The 20,042-nt window shown below is 37.0% G+C and overlaps 1 protein-coding gene across 5 annotated transcripts in view; it reads left to right on the forward strand.

Moving 5' to 3' along the window:
* Positions 1-20,042, forward strand: part of AKAP7 (A kinase (PRKA) anchor protein 7) — an 85,246-nt gene that overhangs the window by 24,868 nt on the left and 40,336 nt on the right. For all 5 annotated transcript variants that reach the window (XM_005859006.2, XM_014533821.1, XM_014533822.1 and 2 more), the window contains exon 6: positions 7,954-8,066. In XM_005859006.2, coding sequence (XP_005859068.2) covers positions 7,954-8,066 — 113 coding nt within the window. The remainder of the gene's footprint in view (positions 1-7,953; positions 8,067-20,042) is intronic.

Genomic DNA, 20,042 nt, shown 5'->3' on the forward strand with positions numbered 1-20,042 from the left:
ATGTGAAATCTCTTCAGTTTAGTATGACTATGAACCCAACAGTTTTGGTTTGTCATTTTAGGCCAGGCCACTGCCCCTGTAATTCCTTTTTTGATGCCAGAAACTGCTGCTTAAAAATATATATACTTTTCCATAAATTTAAACAAAATATTACCCAAAATTGGGAAATAGAGGGAGGACAACACTTATATAATCACTGTTTGTTATACTTGTTTTAAATCTTCTATGTATATATTGTACTGTTTCTTTTGATTATTGCTTTGTACTGTTGATTTTATGGACTTTTATAAGAAATAAAAGTATTTGAGTATGTATATGTAAATTTTTCATTGAAGTCTATTTGGAGCCTCCATTTGTACAGTATTCAGGTAGTCAGAATGTTCAATACACAGACTTTTTGTTAGTATTTTACTTCATTAGATTTATTTTTCAAAGACTACCTCAGATTTAGTATTGCTTTAGTTCAACAGTATCAGTAAAATAATGTCATTTTGTTTTTTGTGTCATACTTTATAAACTATTCAAATGATATAGTCCAAATTTTGACCATGGTACAAAACTTTGTAATAAACTATGTATATGTATATGCCTATACAGGGATATTAAAATCTTATTTGTTCAAAATAATGGTGGTGGAGCTAGTTTGACTTAATGAAAAAGCAAGATAATTTCTAAAGAAAACAAATTTAATTATTAAAGTATTGATAAATAACTTAAGTTTAAATACATATTAAGAAGTAAAACTAACTTGAATAGTTGAAAATTATAATTCATGAGTAGTCTCATTTGTCTGATTTTCGTAGAGTTTTAAAATTTACAAGTTAGAAGAAAGCAAATTCTTAAAATATGACCTAGTTGTTTTGAAAAAAGGACTGAATTTCAGACACTAGTATTTAAACTCATTACTGAAAATTTGCAGGATAATGAGTAACAGAAATTTTAATGTATGAAATTGAAGACAATTATCATACATTTTGAACTAATAGAATCTGAATTGATGAACTTTTACATCAATACTTGAATTATGCATCCAGATATGCTGCTAATAACTTATTTTTGGTAGATGCTGGTGGGAGGAGACCAAGCTCATCTTTGATCCTGTTTTTCCATGGAAGGAGGGCAGGGGCTGGGTGAAGGTGGGAAAAGTGGCGGGTGGGGAAATGGAGATATCTGTAATAGTGTCAACAATAAAAATAAAGTTAAAATAAACAAAGCATCATCTTCTCTTTTCTTAGCATTACACAGTAGCTCATAGAGTTAATGAAATATTGAAAATTATGCATTTATATGGCATTTCTCCACATTTTACAATGATGAAGTTGCTCTGAAAAGCTTTTTGCATAGAAATGAATATGTGATTTCATTCATTGTTTTTAGTGAACTGTAATTTTATTAAGAAGTATATTACATTAAGGAATTGCTAAAAATTTACCCTACTGTATATAGTAGTCATTGCAATTTTTTTAAATGAGAAAAGTGTGCTTGGTTTAGCGTGATAAAAGATTCCAAGTGCACTTATCTCCTAAAAGGAAAAATGAAAGGTTTTAGGATATTCATTTGAACATTATACTTTGTCTTATTTTGACTGTCATTTTCCTTCAAAAGATGGAGAGAATATGCCCTGTGTTTCTGCCCTTTATGAAGAATCTGTTTGGTTACTGGTATCTTTGGGCATTTCTAGGCTGCTCTATCAATTAAATTATATTTAAAAATATTTGAGTGTAGTTTATTAGTTTAATATTTATAAATCTTGTGGTAAGTTGTGTATTTGAAAGCATTCAGAGCTTATAATATCACTTATTTAAATGTAACGTATTTCTTTTTTCCCCATCTTTAATTTTTTACTTTTTAATTTTTAAAAACATTTTCCAGAAGTTTTAAAATTTAGTCCAATTTATCTGTTTTAACTTTTGTTACTTGTGGTTTTGGTGTCATATATAAAAACTTGTTAAATCCAGTATAATGAAGTTTTCTTCTATGAGTTTTATAGTGTAGCTCTCATGTTTAATTTAGTCTTTGATCAATTTTGAGTTAATTTTTTTATATGGCAAAAGGTAAGGGTCTAACTTCATTATTTTGCATGTGAATATCCAGTTTCCCCAACACTGTTTTTTTAAAAGACTGTAACTTTCCCCATTTGATAGTCTGGCACCCCTTTATTCCATTGGCCTATATGTTTGTCTTCATGCCAGTACCATACCATTATGATTATTTAGCTTTGTAGTAAATTTTGAAATCAGGAAATGTTATTCAACTTTTTCTTGTTTATAAAGAATTTTTGGCTATTCATGGTCCCTTGAGATTCCAAATGAGTTTTAGGATGATTTTTCTATTTCTGCTAAACACCATTGGAATTTTGATAGAGATTTGCATTAAATCTATAGATTGCTTTGGGTAGTAATGTTGACATCTTAACAGTATTAAGTCTTCCAGTCCACAAGCGTGAGGTGTTTTTCCATTTATTTGTGTTTTCTTTTTTATTTCTTTCAGTACCATTTTTTAATTTTTAGTGTATAAATATTTTGCCTCCTTGTTAAAGTTTAGTTCTAAGTATTTTATTATTTTTGGTAATATTTTACTTATTTGGTAATATTTTAAAGGAGTTGTTTTCTTAATTTTTTATGTATTGTATCATTGATCTTTTATAAGACTCATGTCAAGTTTTACTTCTAAAATAAAGGCTTGTTTTGGTTCTTCAAAATAGAAATGACCATCTTCTCCTTTAATCCCCCCATACCCTATAGATGGATATCTACTGTAGAAACTGTAACACCACATGGCATTTGGTTATTTAGAAATCTACCTTTCTCAATTAGAGTGAAAACTCTTTAAGAGAATTTTCCATTTTTGTGCCCCTAGAGACTACTACAACATAGAGGTTTAATTAATATGTATTTTAACAGATATATAAGCCAAGGAAAATTTTAGATATAAACATAAAAGTCTAATTGAAAGAACACTTAACCTTGGATAGTCTCTCTTCCCTCAATGACATTCATGTATAAATCTTTGCATCAGAATCAAACCCAGTCCTGGTGTCTAGAATCCCTTCCAAATGTTGTACCGGAGCTCTCTGACAGTTCACTTGGATTAGCTGGTTGTTAGGATAAGAAGGGACCAGACAGAAGGGACCTCATCACTTTTACTCTTAAGGTTAAATGACCTGTCCAAGAACAAAGCTGAATAATAGGAAAACTGGGCCAATGTAAATGGGATGCTCAATCTGTTTTTTGTTGTTGTTTTTTTGTCAATTGCACTGGAATGAATGTGATTCCTCTGGCATCAAGATATAATTTTTAAGAGTTGCTTGTAATGTTTTAAAGTTATATTTGACATTTTTACACAGCAATCAATTGGGCATATCTATTTTAAATGATGAATATAAAATATTTAAATTGAAGTTGGTTTCAACATTATGTCAGCCTTTATGTTGAAGCATATAGTTCAAATGACTCACTAAAACCATTTAAAAAGAAACAGTTTAAGCAGCATATGGAAATAAAAATCCTTTAAATAGTAATAAAATAGGAATGACAAGAACAGTTGTATGGTTTTTATTTCTTTAAAATTTTAGATGGCTAAAAATTATTCTAAAATTTTTTTGAGGTTTTAAATATTATATGTGACATAACTTTATTGTATCTTACAATGATGTTAGAAAGCATCTCCCAATTGGAAAGCATGGAAAGAACTTACCATCTTTAATGTATGGTGTATTGTTTAATCACAAATCAGTCTTTTTAAAACTAAGCTCTAACATATTACTTCTGTTGTATCCACATACTGACACACAATATATATAGTTAAGAATGTATTAGGACCATCCTGGCAAGTGTGGCTCCGTTGGTTGGAGCAGCATCCCGTGCATGGGAAGGTTGTGGGTTCCAGCCCTGGTTGGGGTGTGTGCTGGAGGCAACCAATGGATGTATTTCTCTCACATTGATGTCTCTCTCTCTCTCTCTCTCTCTCTCTCTCTCTCTTCCCCTTTTCCCCTTCCTTCCTTGCTAAAAAAATTTTTTAAAAAAGAACTAGGACCACCTAATTTACATTAGTATTTTAGACTATTCTTATTAATAAATCTCTTTGTATACCTCAATAAAAATAAACCTTTTTGTGATTATTCTCAAGTTATTCATCATGCTATCATATAAACACCCTCAAATTTTTAAAAAAGGGGAGATAATGACAAAAGGGAAAAAAGGAGAAAAAATATTTGCTTTGCAAGAAAGTGTATATAATTAAAAATAATTATTGTATTAAAATTGATATGTTATAGTTTACTTTGAGACAATATCTAACAATTTATTTGCATGTAAGGTATAAATTTATAGTTGCTACGTATTTAAAAGAGTTTACCTGAATAAATTTCCTATCATCTATCTATCTATCTATCTATCTATCTATCTATCATCTATCTATCTATTTATCTATCTACCTACCTACCTACCTACCTATCTTAAAAAACAGATAAACTTCCCAGTATCTGGCATGCTTAATAAATATTTGTTGAATAGATGAAAAACAAACAAACGAAAAAAAAACAACAAAAAACCACACACTCAAAAAACCACCTAGATAAAATGAAACTGTTAGGATATCAAAAGTATTGTTTCTTTATAAATTATTTATTGCAGTGTTCATTTATGTAGTGAAGTCTATTACTATTAAAATATATTTTTAAATATATTTTATTGATTTTTTACAGAGAGGAAGGGAGAAGGATAGAGAGTTAGAAACACCGATGAGAGAGAAACATTGATCAGCTGCCTCCTGCACACCTCCTTCTGGGGATGTGCCTGCAACCAAGGTACATGCCCTTGACCGGAATTGAACCTGGGATCTTTCAGTCTGCAGGCCGATGCTCTATCCATTGAGCCAAACTGGTTAGGGCTTAAAATATATTTTAAGAAATTGTTCTTCAGACAATTTTTATCTTTAGCTATCAGGTAAATTGTATTATTTAGGAAGTATTCTTAGCTGACTTGTGAAGGATATCTAGGATATCTGATGTGTTTGCACTGTGATTTTCTATTTAGTGCTTGAAGGAATGTCTGTGGTACTAGAAGGAATTGAACAATCTCTTAAATTATTCATAAGCTTCTCTTCCAGAATATGCTAACGTAGATGAAGAATGACATGTGGTGTTCACACTAGCAAAAACTCTTCCTATCTCAAGAATAGTATTTCTATAACTATTACCCAGTACTCTGGCTAAGCAATAGATTATACTGTTATTAGGAATATAAAATCAATACTAAGGTGTACTTTTCCAAAAGCAGGCGTCCTTTTCTCTTTCCCTATTCCCATGTACCTAGAGCATATGCTGTACAGAGAAAAAGACATTAATAAAAATTAAATGTGCTTTGTGACAATATTTTTTAAAACAGTATTGTGAATAGATATCCATCACCCATGATTTCAGTCAATAATGAAAACTCTTGAGTCAACATTTGACCAGTAGATTGAAAAATGCTGTTTCTTTAGAATCAAATAATATGTAAAACTAATGTAGATAGTAATAAATGATACAGATGCCTACTATTTTACTTTCTGTTGAAAAAACTACTTTCACGATATCTCTTGTATGTTTTTGTTGTTGTTAATCCTCACCAGAGTATATTTTTTCCACTGATTTTTTTTAGTGAGAGTGGAAGGGAGGGCAGGATGAGGGAGAAAGAGAGAGAGAAACATTGATGTGATACACATCAATTGGTTGCCTCCCAAATGTGCCCCAGCTGGAGCCAGGGATCAAACCTGCAACCCAGGTACATGCCCTTGACCAGGAATCTAACCTTCAACCCTTTGGTGTATGTAGGCCAATCCTTTAATCACTGAACAACATCAGCCAGAGCTCTTGCATGTTTTGACAATTCTGAATATTGTTAAGTCCTCCTCTTCATTGGGCTGAAATCTGTCCCATGAGACTACAAGCTCCATGAAAGCAGGGATGTGCTTGCTGACTTTAACAGATAATGTGCCGGACATATATAGGAAGTGCTCAGAACATAATTGAATAAATGAATTTTTGCTTTTATATCTTCATGCTATTTCTGTTTTCTGGGTTGCTATGAACATATTGGTAAATTCTATCAGAAGCTCATCTATGTCATAATTCCTCAAATACTTGAAGCTTGGAAAATGTGCCCTAATTCCTTCACTCAGATGTTAGGAACTTAATAAATAGGTTTACCATGGTATATGTTAAGCCATCAGACATTACCAATGTTTGATTGTTTTGACTCATAAAAAAAAAATTTTGTATGAATCAGCCTAATATTTTGACTCTGTGTCTATTTAAAACAGTTGAGAATATGCCAAAATAATTGAGGAAAGATATACCTGCTTGTAATTTATATGAGCTAAAAGTTGACAAGTTAATTATAATAGTACTTGTCCTGAATATACTCATTGTTTTAAAACATATGCATGCCTAGACTGTTGACTTCTTTTTTGGCTGTTCAATATCTAAACTCTTTCCCAGCATCTCCATGTCAGGTACATTCTTTCATAGATTCTTTTGGTGCCAGGAACATGATCTTGCTTTGGCTCAGACTTTGAATCAGAAGCTAGTAACTTGACCAAAAAAGAACCGTGCAGAATCCATTCTCGAGATGGGCTGTGTCATCAGCGGTAGCTACCATCGGTCTGAGGCTGATGGCAGCATTTCTAGCCCTTGGCTGTGCCTGGTTTCAGTGGAGCCCGATGGAAGACCTCGTGGTGTCACTGGACCTGTTCTCCTTTGTACTTTGGGCATCTTGACGTCATAGCCTTCCAGCCTGGTACTCTAGTCCTCCATGTTCCATGAGGTCTGTTGCTGCTTAACTCAGGCAAAACTGTCTACAACTGAGAACCAGTGTTTTCTTGGCATTTTAACGGTCTCTTGCTTAACCTTCTCTATTGCCATAGAAGAGAGAAGAAAAATCATTTGGTGGCAGTGATTTGCAATGAAGGGTGTTTTAGGACATGCCCCACATAGTTTGCTCACATGTATGTGCTGGTATTGATGCTCAGCTAAATACTCAAGGGGGATCCTTTGCAGATCTCTGGAGTTTTCACTCTGTGTAAGTCTCACTTCTCCAGTTCTTTGCCCTGGGAGCTCCAGATGCCTACTCTCAGCTCTTTTTCCTGAACCAATGAGGTGACTAGACTCTATTCTCCTTGCACGAAGGCCTAGACACTCAAGGATGTAAGCTCGGCAGTCGGGCTCATCTTGTTTGCTTTTCACCTCTCAGGGGCCACTGGCCTTTATTACTTGATGGATACAGTGTCTTGCAAACATTTGTTTCATATACATTGTCCTTTTATTGGTTGTTTCAGATGGGAGAGCAAATCTAATTCCTGTTTTTCCATCTTGGTCAAAGCAGAAATTTTAGATGAAGGGCACAGATCAGCTAGTCCTTTTTTTTTTTTAGTCCTTTTTTTATACCTTTGGACACTACTGGTATAATCAGTGAGTCAGCATCTTATCAGTCAGTTACTTTATTAAATGTTTCTCTTTCAAATTATTGCTTTTGTGTGCTTTACCCAATGTTTGAAATAATTGCAGATTTAACTGTCATATATATGTTTATCATGTACATTGTTTTTTTCTCTCTTTTTAAAAAAAAAATATCATAGCCCTGGCTGGTTTGGCTCAGCGGATAGAGTGTTGGCCTACGGACTGAAGGGTCCTGGGTTTAATTTTGGTCAAAGGCATATGCCTGGGTTGCAGGCTCAATCCCCAGTAGGAGGCGTGCAGGAGGCAGCCAATCAATGATTCTCATCATTGATGTTTCTATCTCTCTCTCTCCTTCTCTCTTTCTTTATGAAATCAATAAAAATATATTTAAAAAAATCATAGATATATAAAACAATCTTTATTATAAAATATTTTGTTATTTTTTGACTTGCCATTTTTATAAAGAAAGCCATGTGTTGTAGTAACATTTTTGTGTTTCTTTTTATTTACTTCAGAGGCTGCAAAAAGGACATTTCAAGAAAAAGGCATCTTGGCAGGAGAAAGCAGAAGTTTTAAGCCTCATTTGACCTTCATGAAATTGTCCCAAGTACCATGGCTCCGGAAGGTGGTGAGTGGCCATTTGTATTGCAAACCTTGTTTTACTGGCTACACCAGTATTAAGCATGGTCAGCAGCATGAATGACATTGTGGTGGGTTTTGACATCCTATTTACTATTATTGCTCCTGGGTCTACTTCCCGGGGATGCTAAGTTGGCTCATGAGCCTCCATGGAGGCTGTTCTATGTGTTCCCTCCTTTGACAGCGTGGCTCTTGGCTGTATACTGTGACCAACACTCACTGCTTCTTTGTCTATTGCCACACCTGCTTCATCCCTCAAAAAGCCTTGAGGTAGTGCCAAGGTTTTATTTTCTGCTTTCTTTGATAATTGTTGTTTTCAGCCTGCTGCTATCAAAGCTTCCTCCACTGACCTTCATACACTGGTGCTGCTCACTGCAACTGGGTTTTTCAAGGGGACAAGCTTTTTAACCCTAGTCTACAGAGCTCTTCTAAAGTTTCCAATAGCTGTCTCCATTGAGGGCTTGGAGCAAGTGCTCCTGGGACGGGGCAAGAGGGTAACTGTGGGAAACCTTGTACTTAAAAGTACTTCTCCCTGAAGATGGTCAACAATGACGCAAAAGGGACATGTGTCTTGACTTCCCCTGTCTCAGGGTGACTTTCTGCCTTCCCAGGCCACTCCCTCTCCTTCAGAGGTCGGGATAATTGTTGACTTTCTTCTGGATTCATGAGCATTTCTCCTGGAATCTGAAGGGCACCCTTCATTGTTTTTCCCATTGCAGCCCAGGGAGTTGCTCATGCACATTAAGACATCTGCTCACCTGCTCTGATACACCAGAGTTGTGAGGTGGCCATGCAGATTAGTATTCACTCCTGCTTCCCATGACCCTTGGCTGCAGTTAAGACTGATTTGCAGCTCTATAAATGAAGGGCATGTTTATTAGTAAGTAGATCTTTTTTTCTAAATTTGGCACATTTTGTATTTATTGTCTCTGTGCTCAGAAAGTCTCTTTGGTCCTTTAAAACATGTGTTTAAGTGATTGACCATCCTGTGGTTATGAGTTTTCTATAAACTATTGTAAAATTCTTCTCAGGAAGAAATCTTGCATGTTTGTTTTGTTGGTGTTTTTTTTCTAACTATGCCCCACATTTAATATTAACTATATTAGGTGCCATTCTAGACTATTTTGGTAAAAATAGTTGTGTAAATAATAGATTTTGAAATTTGGAATGATAACAACTGACAATACTTATAGACTGACAGTTTGCTTTTTTACTTGTTATCTTTCCTTTTTTGCTTTCAAATGGATTACCCTCTTCCCAGTGGTTTCAAACTTAATCACAGAATGACAAATCAGTGGTGAAGGTAATAATCCACATTTCAAAGTGTTTCTGTCTTTACAATATTAACTTTGAAATGATAGCACCCAAGCACATTTATCAGAGGAATATTTAGACTCCTCTAGAATCTCAATTTCAATATTTCAGACTGAATTGAAATGATTCTTTGGCAGTTAATTTCACGGGATCTGCTCCCTTCCTTTACAGAAAGGAAATGGGACTTAGAAAGGTTAAGTGGCAGAAATGAGATGATATTCTCCTTAGTTGCAGAGCCCTGTGTAGAATCCATCTTATCTCATTCTCAGTCTCATTTTCTTCCCTCCCACTGGCCATGCCCATTTTATCCAAATTAATTTATATATGTGAGGAGCAATCTGGTCCAAATCATATTAATTTAACAGGTCTTTATTGAGGGCTTACTATGTGCCAGATACTGGGTGCTGGGCTGAGTTATGATCAAAATAGAAGCAGTCCTTGCTTATGTGGTATATAAACTCCAAATCAGGTTGGATTTTGTTTAGGTTAGAATGCTTAATCTTTAGAAAATAAAGTATGTATGACCTTACTGTTTTTTTCAGAAAGCCAAAATAAGAATATTTTCTTCTAATCTATGAAATGATTCCTTTCCGGTTACTACTATGATGTTCAGTGTTTCTGAATGCTTAAGAAAGTTCTATCTTAAACGTTGGGATTCATGAGTCACCTGGGATGCTTGGTGAAGCTGCAGATTTCCACCCTCTTACTTCAGATCTGGAGTTAGATGGACCGGGTGGGAAAAGATCAACCAAAGAAGTTGTTTGAATATATGCATAACTCATGGACATAGGCCATAGTGTGGTGAAGGCCTGGGGCGGGGTGTGTGTATGTGTGTGTGTGGGTGCGTGTGTGCAGGCTAGAAGGGGTCAGTGGGGATGAAAAGGGGACGTCTGCAATACTTTCAACAATAAAGATAAATAAAATAAAAAAAGACCTTGACTTTTGATGTTTAGTAAGTGCCATGGGTGATTCTGATCCAGAGGATCTGTGTGTAATACAAAAGTCCTCACTGAACGTCGGCAATAGGTTCTTGGAACTTCGGCGAAACGAGGTGTAATGAAATCAGTTTTACCCTAACTGATATAAACAAGAGTTAAGTTCCTGTGGCATCTCATGGACATTATTCCAAAATGATATTATTTGAGGACCTCCTGTATACTCTTGAGATTTGCAGTCTTAAATAAATGTCAAGCATTTTCTCTATGTAGCAAATCATTGGTTCCACTGTAAAAGTGAAAAGCAATATGAAAAGGTGGCATACACATAAAAGTGGACTTTTATTATTCTCTGTCATTTGCAATGCAGATTATTTGAAAATGTGACTGTTTGGTCTTTCTTCTTAACTTTTGTGCATTTCCCACTGTCTGTTCCCATCTCTCAGCACTAATGGTCTTCTGGGATTTTATCCTGGTCTACTCATTTACAAGGGAGTGGCCATTGATAAAGTCAGTAATGGGATGTATCGCTAGTATTCAGTGATGTTTAGATTTAGAATGAAATAAAAGGAGAGAGAAAGTGTGTGAAAAAAATAGGTTTATTTTCACTCAAATATTAGGAAGTTTGTCTCATTTCAAGTACTCTTTTCACATTACAGGCTATTTTAGTTTTAAAAATATTAGGTGAATATATGCTCACTGTAAACAATCAAATGCAACAAACCTATAGAGTGAAAGATATAATTTTTTCCTCCTCACTGCCCTGCCATCCCCTTTCTCCCAATATAATTTTTCTCTGTAGGTTACCACTACTAGTCTATCCTCCTGACCTTTTCCTATACACTGCAAATATATACAGGTGCATATACATGCATATTGTTCCTTTAAAACAGAAATAAATGTACCATTGACCCCTGAACAATACAGGTTTGTACCATGCGGATCCATTTATACACAGATTTTTTTTCAATAAATACTGTAAGTATATTTCTCTTCCTTATGATATTCTTAACACTTTCTTTTCTTTAGCTTACTTTGTTGTCAAAATACTGTATATAATAATATAACATGCAAAATATGTGTTAATCAACTGTTTACGTTATTGATAAAACTTCTGGCCAAGAGTAGGTTAATAGAAGTTAAAAGTTTTGGGATTTCAAAGTTATATGTGGATTTTGACTGTGTGAGGTGTGGGGATAGTAAGATAGATGATTCATTCATTATTATATACAGGAGGTATAATTATGTTGTAGTAGTACTTCATTTGATTTTTTCACCATCTAATGTGCCATTTTTTAATGACCTAAAAAGCCGGTATCCATGCTGATATACAAAAAAGGATTCCAAGTTGGAGCCATAATTGGTTTGTTCCTGAAGGTCAAACATCTCATTGACTTAAAAGATGTGGACAGTGTCTGGTGCAGGGATGAGTGTTCACCACCCCTGGGCTGGTCATAAAGATTAGTGTGAGAATTTCCTGGTGGTGTTCAGTGTTGGCTGCAGAAGTCCCTGGGCTTCTGGGATACTGTCCACTTGTAGGCACCTGTCATCAGACCATCCAGTAGAAGCAATCAAAAGCCCAGTGGGCTAATCAAAAGTTCTATAGATTGTGTTCAGAATTTTGAAAATATAGAAACTCTACTTTAGTTCTCCTAATAAGGAACCACTGTTACACATGGTATTCTGGTTACCAAGGTAGAGCATTGAGTTCTAACCCAGATTCTGGGTAACATAAGACTTTTCTTGGCAATTATGTATTTTTCTAACACCAGGAGGCATTTAATTAATGTATTGGTTTTGCATATTATTAGTTTCATAAAATGTCAGTGGGTATATCACATAAGAGTATTGAAAGTTGTGTATTTTAAAGCTATTTTGATTATCACTGTGCTTTCAAAGTTACAGGGTTTTTTTCATCAAATTAATGAAGCCTCAAAAATCTTATTAAATTATGTTGTCTCTGACATAGTAACAGTTATTTGTCTAGTGTCCTTAGAATATATATATTTTTCACATGGTTAGTTTACTACTTGTTCAGCCCCATGCTTTTTATAGTGCATTCTTTTGGGCTTATTTTTCTCATTGAGTGACCCTGTCTTTCTGTGATTTAAACGTTGCAGAAACTGGTTGCTAACACTTGGTGGCAGAAGAAGACCAGTTTCAAATGAAACAGTGTCTTAATGCAGATCTAGATTCCTTACGAAATAAATGGGATCTTTTCAAGGAGAGATTAGGATTTTTTTAAAGCATAAATTATTTTCTGTGCTTCTTAGATGTCTTTTATGATTTATGATTCTTTCAAGTTACTAAACTAGCACTTAAATGATCACAGTTGAAGTTTATGAATTGGCACTTCCTTGTAGCAGCTTTTCAGAGTCAGACAATTAGAGAACTTTAGACTGAAAGAAATGCTTTTTAAAAAAAATTACTACTGTTGGCTACTATTGTCACTTAGAGTGGTTTGTTTTGAGTACACAATTTGATACACACAAAGCAAGGGCAGAAGGGTGGTTATTGGACCATCTGATGATGAGGTTGAGAGGAAGTAGATTATAGGACAGTTAGCAGTAGAAATAGCAATGGGGAGTGGGAAAGGAGAGTGTCTGGATGAATCTGGATGAAAATTTTGTTCTGAAGGTACAATTAAGGGAAAACTCAGTCCCTGAGTAGTTTGGTGACTGAGTATACAGGACCAAGAGAGTAATGAAATGCTACAGTAGGGTTGGCCGAATCCCAGCTTTTTACATCCTTCACCAGCCAGGACCCTCTACTGTCTCTTCCCTTTCCTACTACCATTATTTACTCCATATCTCTATCAGGTAGCACATTTTCTCAGGAACTTGTTAACTGGCCTGGAATAATTTGGCTGCCCCTCACTTTCCTGGGGCTGCATGATAATGGGCCTTTTTAAACCATTTCAAAATGCAGGAGTGCTAAACTGTTCTTTCTTGAAGGAGTCTAATAAATTTGAAGGAGCATGAGTCTTCTTGTTTTAGCTCTGTTGTTTAGCCCTGGGCAAATCTCATAACCTGTCTTAACCTATGTTTACTCATAGTGCACGTGGTCTTAATGACTCTTGACTCCTGTGCTATTCTGAAATGTCTGTAAGGTAAGCATTTTAACTAAATAGGCTAACTTGGCTTCACATTGAGAATTTTAAAATTTTTTTTTATTGTTTAAAGTATTACAAATTTTGGCTTCACATTGAGAATTTAAAAAAAATTTTTTTATTGATTAAAGTATTACAAATAGTAGTACATATGTCTCCTTTTTTTTTCCAATTGACCTTCCCCCAGCCTCCCCTACCCCCTGGCACATGCCCTCACCCCCATCCCAGTGTCTTGTGTTCATTGGAGAATTTTTTAGACTGCAGACTGGCTTTCTTATATGCATGGAAAGAGAATGACAAAAGGAGAAAGGTCTTTGCGTACTGGTAAGAAGATGGTGGCTATTTGAATCTTCTATCTCTTCTTCTGAAAATCCTACAGAGCAATACAGACATTGGGGAAAACATCACAAAACTCTAGTGAATCTAGGAGATAGAGAAATCTGTAAATAGCCAATGATCAGTAAGTGTGTCCAGAAGCAACTACAACCAGCAAAACTTGCATGTACATTTGTTTCACTCCCCGAGAGTGAGTGCTCCTTTGTAAGAAGGCACAGAAAGTGTGGCAGGAGGCCTGGAGGAGAAGAATCTCAGGAAGCACCACCTTCGAAAGGGGAGGGAATAGCTCAGGTGCAGTGAAGGAGCTCAGGGCTGCTGATAGAGAGGCAGAGCAGGCAGGCTTTCACAGGGGCCCATATTGTTAAGAAGAGTCAGTCCAGCCCTGACTCAGTTGGTTGAGTGTTGTCCTGTGCACCAAAAGGTCACTGGTTCGCTTCCAGGTCAGGTTTTGGGTTAAGGGGCCTGGTCAGAGTGCATACAGGAGGCAATGAATCCATGTTTCTCTCTCACATTGATGTTTCTCTCTCCCTCTCCCCCTCCTAAATCAATAAAAATATATTTTAAAATAACCCGAGTCCAACAATAGTGTTGTACTCCCCCTCTCCCTCTCTAAAACCAATAATATATATGAATGAATTAGTGATGTCAGTCCATCACGGTAGCAAAAGAGGAGGAAGCCTTGAGTAGAGAAGTCTGGAAGACTGCTCTGCCACTTTCTTAAGCCCATCCTTGAAGGGATTAAGTGAGGGGAGTAGTCACCTGGGAATAAGCTGAATGGATAGGGAAATCATGTGAAACACACTTTTCAACAGGTTATAACTTTTTATCACACATGTCCCCACTGGCATGTGTCTAAATTGTCCAAAGTGTGGATTGGGTGGATATGAGAGGATGGTGTCAGGTTTGGCTGGTCTCACTTTCCTGTGGCCTTGCCCACTATGATAGCACATACCAGGTACAGCAAAAGAGAAATACACCAGTGTATATAATATTTTTGCATACTATCATCCTAAAATACAGATTCCTTGTTTCTTAAATTTTTTATAAAAAGAAATTGTTTTGCCTACCAAACCCACTGCTTATTTTATTAGCCTACAGGTGCTTCTTTAAATTTTGCAAAGATCTTTTGTGTTTAAAATCTCTAAAAGAGAACGCTGTGTGAAAGTCACTGGTTGATCTGATATATTTTTTACTGTACTTTTTAAAAAGAAATATGTAATCAAATATTCATATATTATACTGAGTCTAAATCTGTTAGAAAAACTATGTAATCCTTACAATTCTGTGTTTTAAGAATATACCAGGGGAGATTTCACAATTAAATGTTTAAGTTTGAAATGCGGACAAAAGCAAGATTCCAATTGCTTGTTATACATAAAGTTATATTACATAGCCATGTGTATCATACTAAAAAAGAAAATCTTTGGATACTTTTTTCTCTCTTCTTGGAGAAAAACATTTATTTTGAAACTGGTTTGAGAGGTACACCTGATTCTTTAGTCATATGTGTAATGACTGTTCCATATTCAACTATTGTTTTTTTTCTGCAAAACCCTCTTTTATCTAATATGTTACCCAGGGAATGTTTCTAACCAAATCGAATGAAAAGGCTTGTATCATTGAGCACCTTTCCTCCTTGTACCATTTCCTAACTTATAGCACACTTAATGTAAATCTTAGTGTTATTTCTCTCCTACTCCCTCACTCAGTTCTGGCGACATTTCCTTGTTGGGACACCTTCCTTTGTTAGGTACGGGCTTCTGTCCAAAGTGGTGTGTAGGGAAAATGCCTGGGGAGTTGAAAGAGGGTGAATTAGGTGAGGTGAGGTGTTCTGTTAAGATGGGGGTTGGGAGGGGGAGGAGGGAAGAATGTTGGGAGGAGAGTCAAGGAATTTGTTAATGAGAAAGTGGGAAATGAAGCAAGTACTAGATGCATAGGAGCAGTATGAGCTATAAAAACTCTCTAGGAGTCTAAGTCTTTCTTGCTTAACATTACAAGACTGCAATTAGTGATGTCTATGAATGAATTTAAAATATTTTGCCAATGTACAGTCCCTTCCACACTGTCTAGGTGTTCAACTCTTTTTTTGGGGATTATATTTGAAACTGTAGTTTTGTCTGTAAATAATCTGACCAATTTAGGTACATGGTTCCACATTTTTTACCTTGAGGCTATAAAAGCAGAATACATTCAACCACAATATAAGTATGTTGCGGTATAGAGGTTAGTGTTATAGAACAAGTTTAAATTACTTTTTAAGATTTTTCTATGAACTTATTTCTGAATGATCTTCTCTGTAGAACAGCTTCATTGTCCTATTTCATTGTTGAGATCCCAAGAATGTTTTACACCAATGGCTTTCTGGCATTTCTTAATGTTGGGAAATATTGATTTAAGAGGGAAGCTACTGCATCGAAGGAGGAAAACATCTTAGATTAAGTTGTAAGTGTATAAGATCCAGAGACATAGAAGCATGGAATAGACTGACAAATCTCAGAGGGAAGGTGGGGGGTGTAGGGTGGAAAGAGATTAACCAAATAATTTATATGCATATTTGCATAACCCATGGACACAGACAATAGTGTGGTGAAGGCCTGGTGGGGGGTGAGTGTGGAATGGAGGGGGGGTCAATGGGGAAAAATAGGACATCTGTAATACTTTCAACAATAAAGATAATTTTTTTAAAAGGAGCTGTTTTTTATACTTAAAAAAGTTGTGAGTATAGCCCTAGCCAGTTTGGCTCAGTGGATAGAGCATCGACCTATGGACTGAAGGGTCCCAGGTTTGATTCCGGTCAAGGGCATATACCTAGGTTGTAGGCTCCATCCCTGGCCCTGGTTGGGGTGCATGCAGGAGGCAACCAATTGGTGTGTCTCATTCATCATTGATGTTTCTATCCTTCTCTCCCTCTCTGACATCAATAAATATGTGTGTATATATTTATATATATGTGTGTGTGTGTGTGTGTGTGTGTCCTATCTAATAATAGACAAACATGGTAATTGACCGTACCTTTGCTACGACCCCATTGGCTAATCAGTGTGATATGCAAATTAGCTGCCAACAAAGATGGCGGCTAATTGGCATACTGCAGGCAGGGCAGGCCGGCATGAGCTGCCATCAGGCCCCCATGTGCCGCCTAAGCCCCGCCCCCAGCCGGGACCCCTGTGTGCAGCCCTGGGCGGGCGGGACCCCCCTCTGTGGCCCTGGGTGGAGGGGCTTGGCGGTGAGATTGGCCCGAGGAAGCCCTATCTTGCAGGAATCCTCCTGCAATGGGCTTCTAGTATATATATGAAGTTGTAAGTGTATAGATCATATTTGGTGAGGAATTTTGAGGTGGGGGATATTTTGTGTTTATAGAACACATATTCTTTAGTTTACACAATTAAATGTTAAGTTGGTGAGTTTAGGAGAATATGTCATTATTTGTTCCAAAGAACAAAATATTAGGAAAACAGATGTGATAGGGAGGAGTAGGCTGCAGCTTGTTTACGTTTGAGTGACCACAAGACTGTGGTGAGCCAAGAATACAGCTGGAGTTTGATCAAGGGGAGTTGAGAGCCCAGCTGAGATTGAGCTCCATGAAAGCATTCTTGGATGACTTGTTAGGAGACTCCTCTTTCATCTCATCGTGATGAGAAAAGCCACATGCAGACATAATAACTTACATGGCCAAACAGCATGTGATCTGCCATGCTGCACCTGAGAAGGCTTGACAGGGGATTGAAAAGAGTTTTGCTAGGTAGACAATGAGCGTCTATGGGAACAGATTGTGCTGTAAATAAAGGTGTAGTGTTCAGTGAGCTTGCAGCCTTGAGGACTTCTTGGGTACCATCGACCTCTTATCTCTCTGGTTCACATGTTGTTAGTCAGTATAAATGAGCTAAATGTTTTTGAACTGAAGCCATGTTCTTCCTCTGTTCTGTTTGATGGAAAAAAGCTCCAGGTCCAGGAAGCAAGATAGCGCCTTCGGTTGGTGGCTTTTGTGAAGTGGTCTGGCTAGTAGAAGTTGCATATCACCTGCCCTCTGCTTTCCTTTCCACTTGATGCCACCAAGGAGCACCGGCTCCTCTCAGCCTGTGCGTATAGGTAGAAGGAGGTGTCAACAGTAGGTTTAAAACATGCTTCTGAAACTGGACACAAAACAGGTCCGGGCTGCCCGTCACTACTTGAGCCAAATGAAGCAGAGACAAGGCTGAATCATATATGAGTGTTTATTCCAATAATGCTGGCAGTATGGGAGAGCAGCAGGTCACCCTGTGAATTCTGCTTTAACCTCCCCTGCTATCCAGCTGATTATGGTATATATGGATAAGGAAGAAAGGATACATGCAAAGGGAGGTGGGCAAGATAAGTGGTGCAGGGCCCAGGGTCTGTGTGTCTCCTTCTAAGATCTTGAAGTCTGATAACAAGGTAGTTAATTTTCTATGATGTTAAAAACAGCTCCACCCCTTCTGGAGGGGATCAGCGTCCAGGCACAGCAACGAAATCAAAGCATCTCCTGTCCTCTGTCTGTTCTCACAATGCATTTTCTTTTCTGAGTAATGGACCCATCTGGGCTCTGAGGCATCTATTATCTGTTTACAGCCCTAATTTCTCTTTGCAATACATCCTCCAGTTTCCCAGGATCTGTAAGAAAACCTCTTATCTATAGTTAGTAAGATGAATAATCATTAACAAGAGTGGTCCTATTCTTATTGTGTGCCCTTCCTCCTTACATTTCTACCTATTATTTTCTGAAAGATGTAATATTGTAAATGTTAGATATGATGCTAGGATAAAGAGTTTCCACTTTTTCTTTCCCCCAAACCTCAAGCACAAACAAGGCAGTAGGGCTGAAAGCAAGTTGAAAATAGAGGGACTAAGAAGATGGAAACAGCTGGTTTAGAAAGCATGGAGAGTCGCTGCCAGTATTTTACTTCATTATTTGTGTACTAGAGGCCTGGTGCACGAATTTGTGCACCAGTGGGGTGCCTTGGCCTGGCCTGTGGGATCGGGCTGAAACCAACTCTTCGACATCCCCCGAGGGGTCCCAGATTGCGAGAGGGCGCAGGCCAGACCAAGGGACCCCACTGGTGCACGATCCGGGTCAGGGAGGGATACGGGAGGTTGACCAGCTGGGGAGGGACTTCAGAAGGGCTCCAGGGGGTGTCTGGGCCATCTTCTCAGTCCTGACTGGCCGGACCCCAGCAGCAAGCTAATCTACTGGTTGGAATGTCTGCCCCCTGGTGGTCAATGCATATCATAGTGAGCGGTTGAGTGGCCTTAGCATATCATTAGCATATTATACTTTGATTGTTGAACGGATGACTGGTTGACTGGACACTTAGCATATTAGGCTTTTATTATTATATTATAAGAAGAGATCTTTTTACAGGATGGATTATTTGGATAATTTTTTCTATGTTTAAGTAGCATCTATGAATTAATTCTCATCTTCCTCTATTAAATTGATTTACCATGGACATGTAATTATCACTTGATTTATTAATATTAATGACAGCTCCCAAAGTAATTTTTACATTAGTTTTAGAAATATGATAATGTATATGATTATATCTTAAATATGATTAATTTTCTTAGAATTTTAATATTTTAAAGTAAATAATGAAAAGCTTGAATACTGTCATTTTGATCTTGTCAGTTTATCTGTGTTCTCTACTTATTCTGAATCGGAATCCAAACTCTACCTCTTACTAATTGTGTGTCCTTTGGTAAGTGACCTAATTTCTCTCTCCTTCAATTTCTGGGGGACATAATGGTACCAGTCTCATAGGATTATTGTGATTAAATTATGTAGTTAATAAAAGTCCTTAGAGTAGTGTCTGTTCATTTTAAATGTTACATATTTTCTATTATTGTTGTTATACAGATGACAGAAAGCCTTATTTATTTTTTCCAGATTGGGTTAAAGCCAAAGTACTATTGTCTTGTCAATTTTCATCACTCCTTACTTTTTTTTTTAAATCTCTAAACTTAATGACAAGCACTAGATAGAGTGTCAGGGCCAGATGGAAATGGGCATGGTAGACAGGGGGCCAGGCAGACCCCAGCCCCATAAGCTGGCCCAAAACGGCGGGAAGGAGAGATGGGAAAACTGCAAGGCAGTTCTCACGGGTGGTGCTGGACACTGATCTGAAATCATCCCGCTATGTGGGCCCATTGGCTGGTGTGGTGAAGACGCCTCTTTCCATCCCTGTCAGGAGCAGGTGTGGGTGGAACTGAGCCTCGGTGGGAAGGGCCTCTGTTATCCCTACTGGGAGGCTGAGGG

The sequence above is a fragment of the Myotis brandtii genome, unplaced genomic scaffold (genome assembly GCF_000412655.1).
Source record: "Myotis brandtii unplaced genomic scaffold, ASM41265v1 scaffold123, whole genome shotgun sequence".
Lineage (NCBI taxonomy): Eukaryota > Metazoa > Chordata > Mammalia > Chiroptera > Vespertilionidae > Myotis > Myotis brandtii.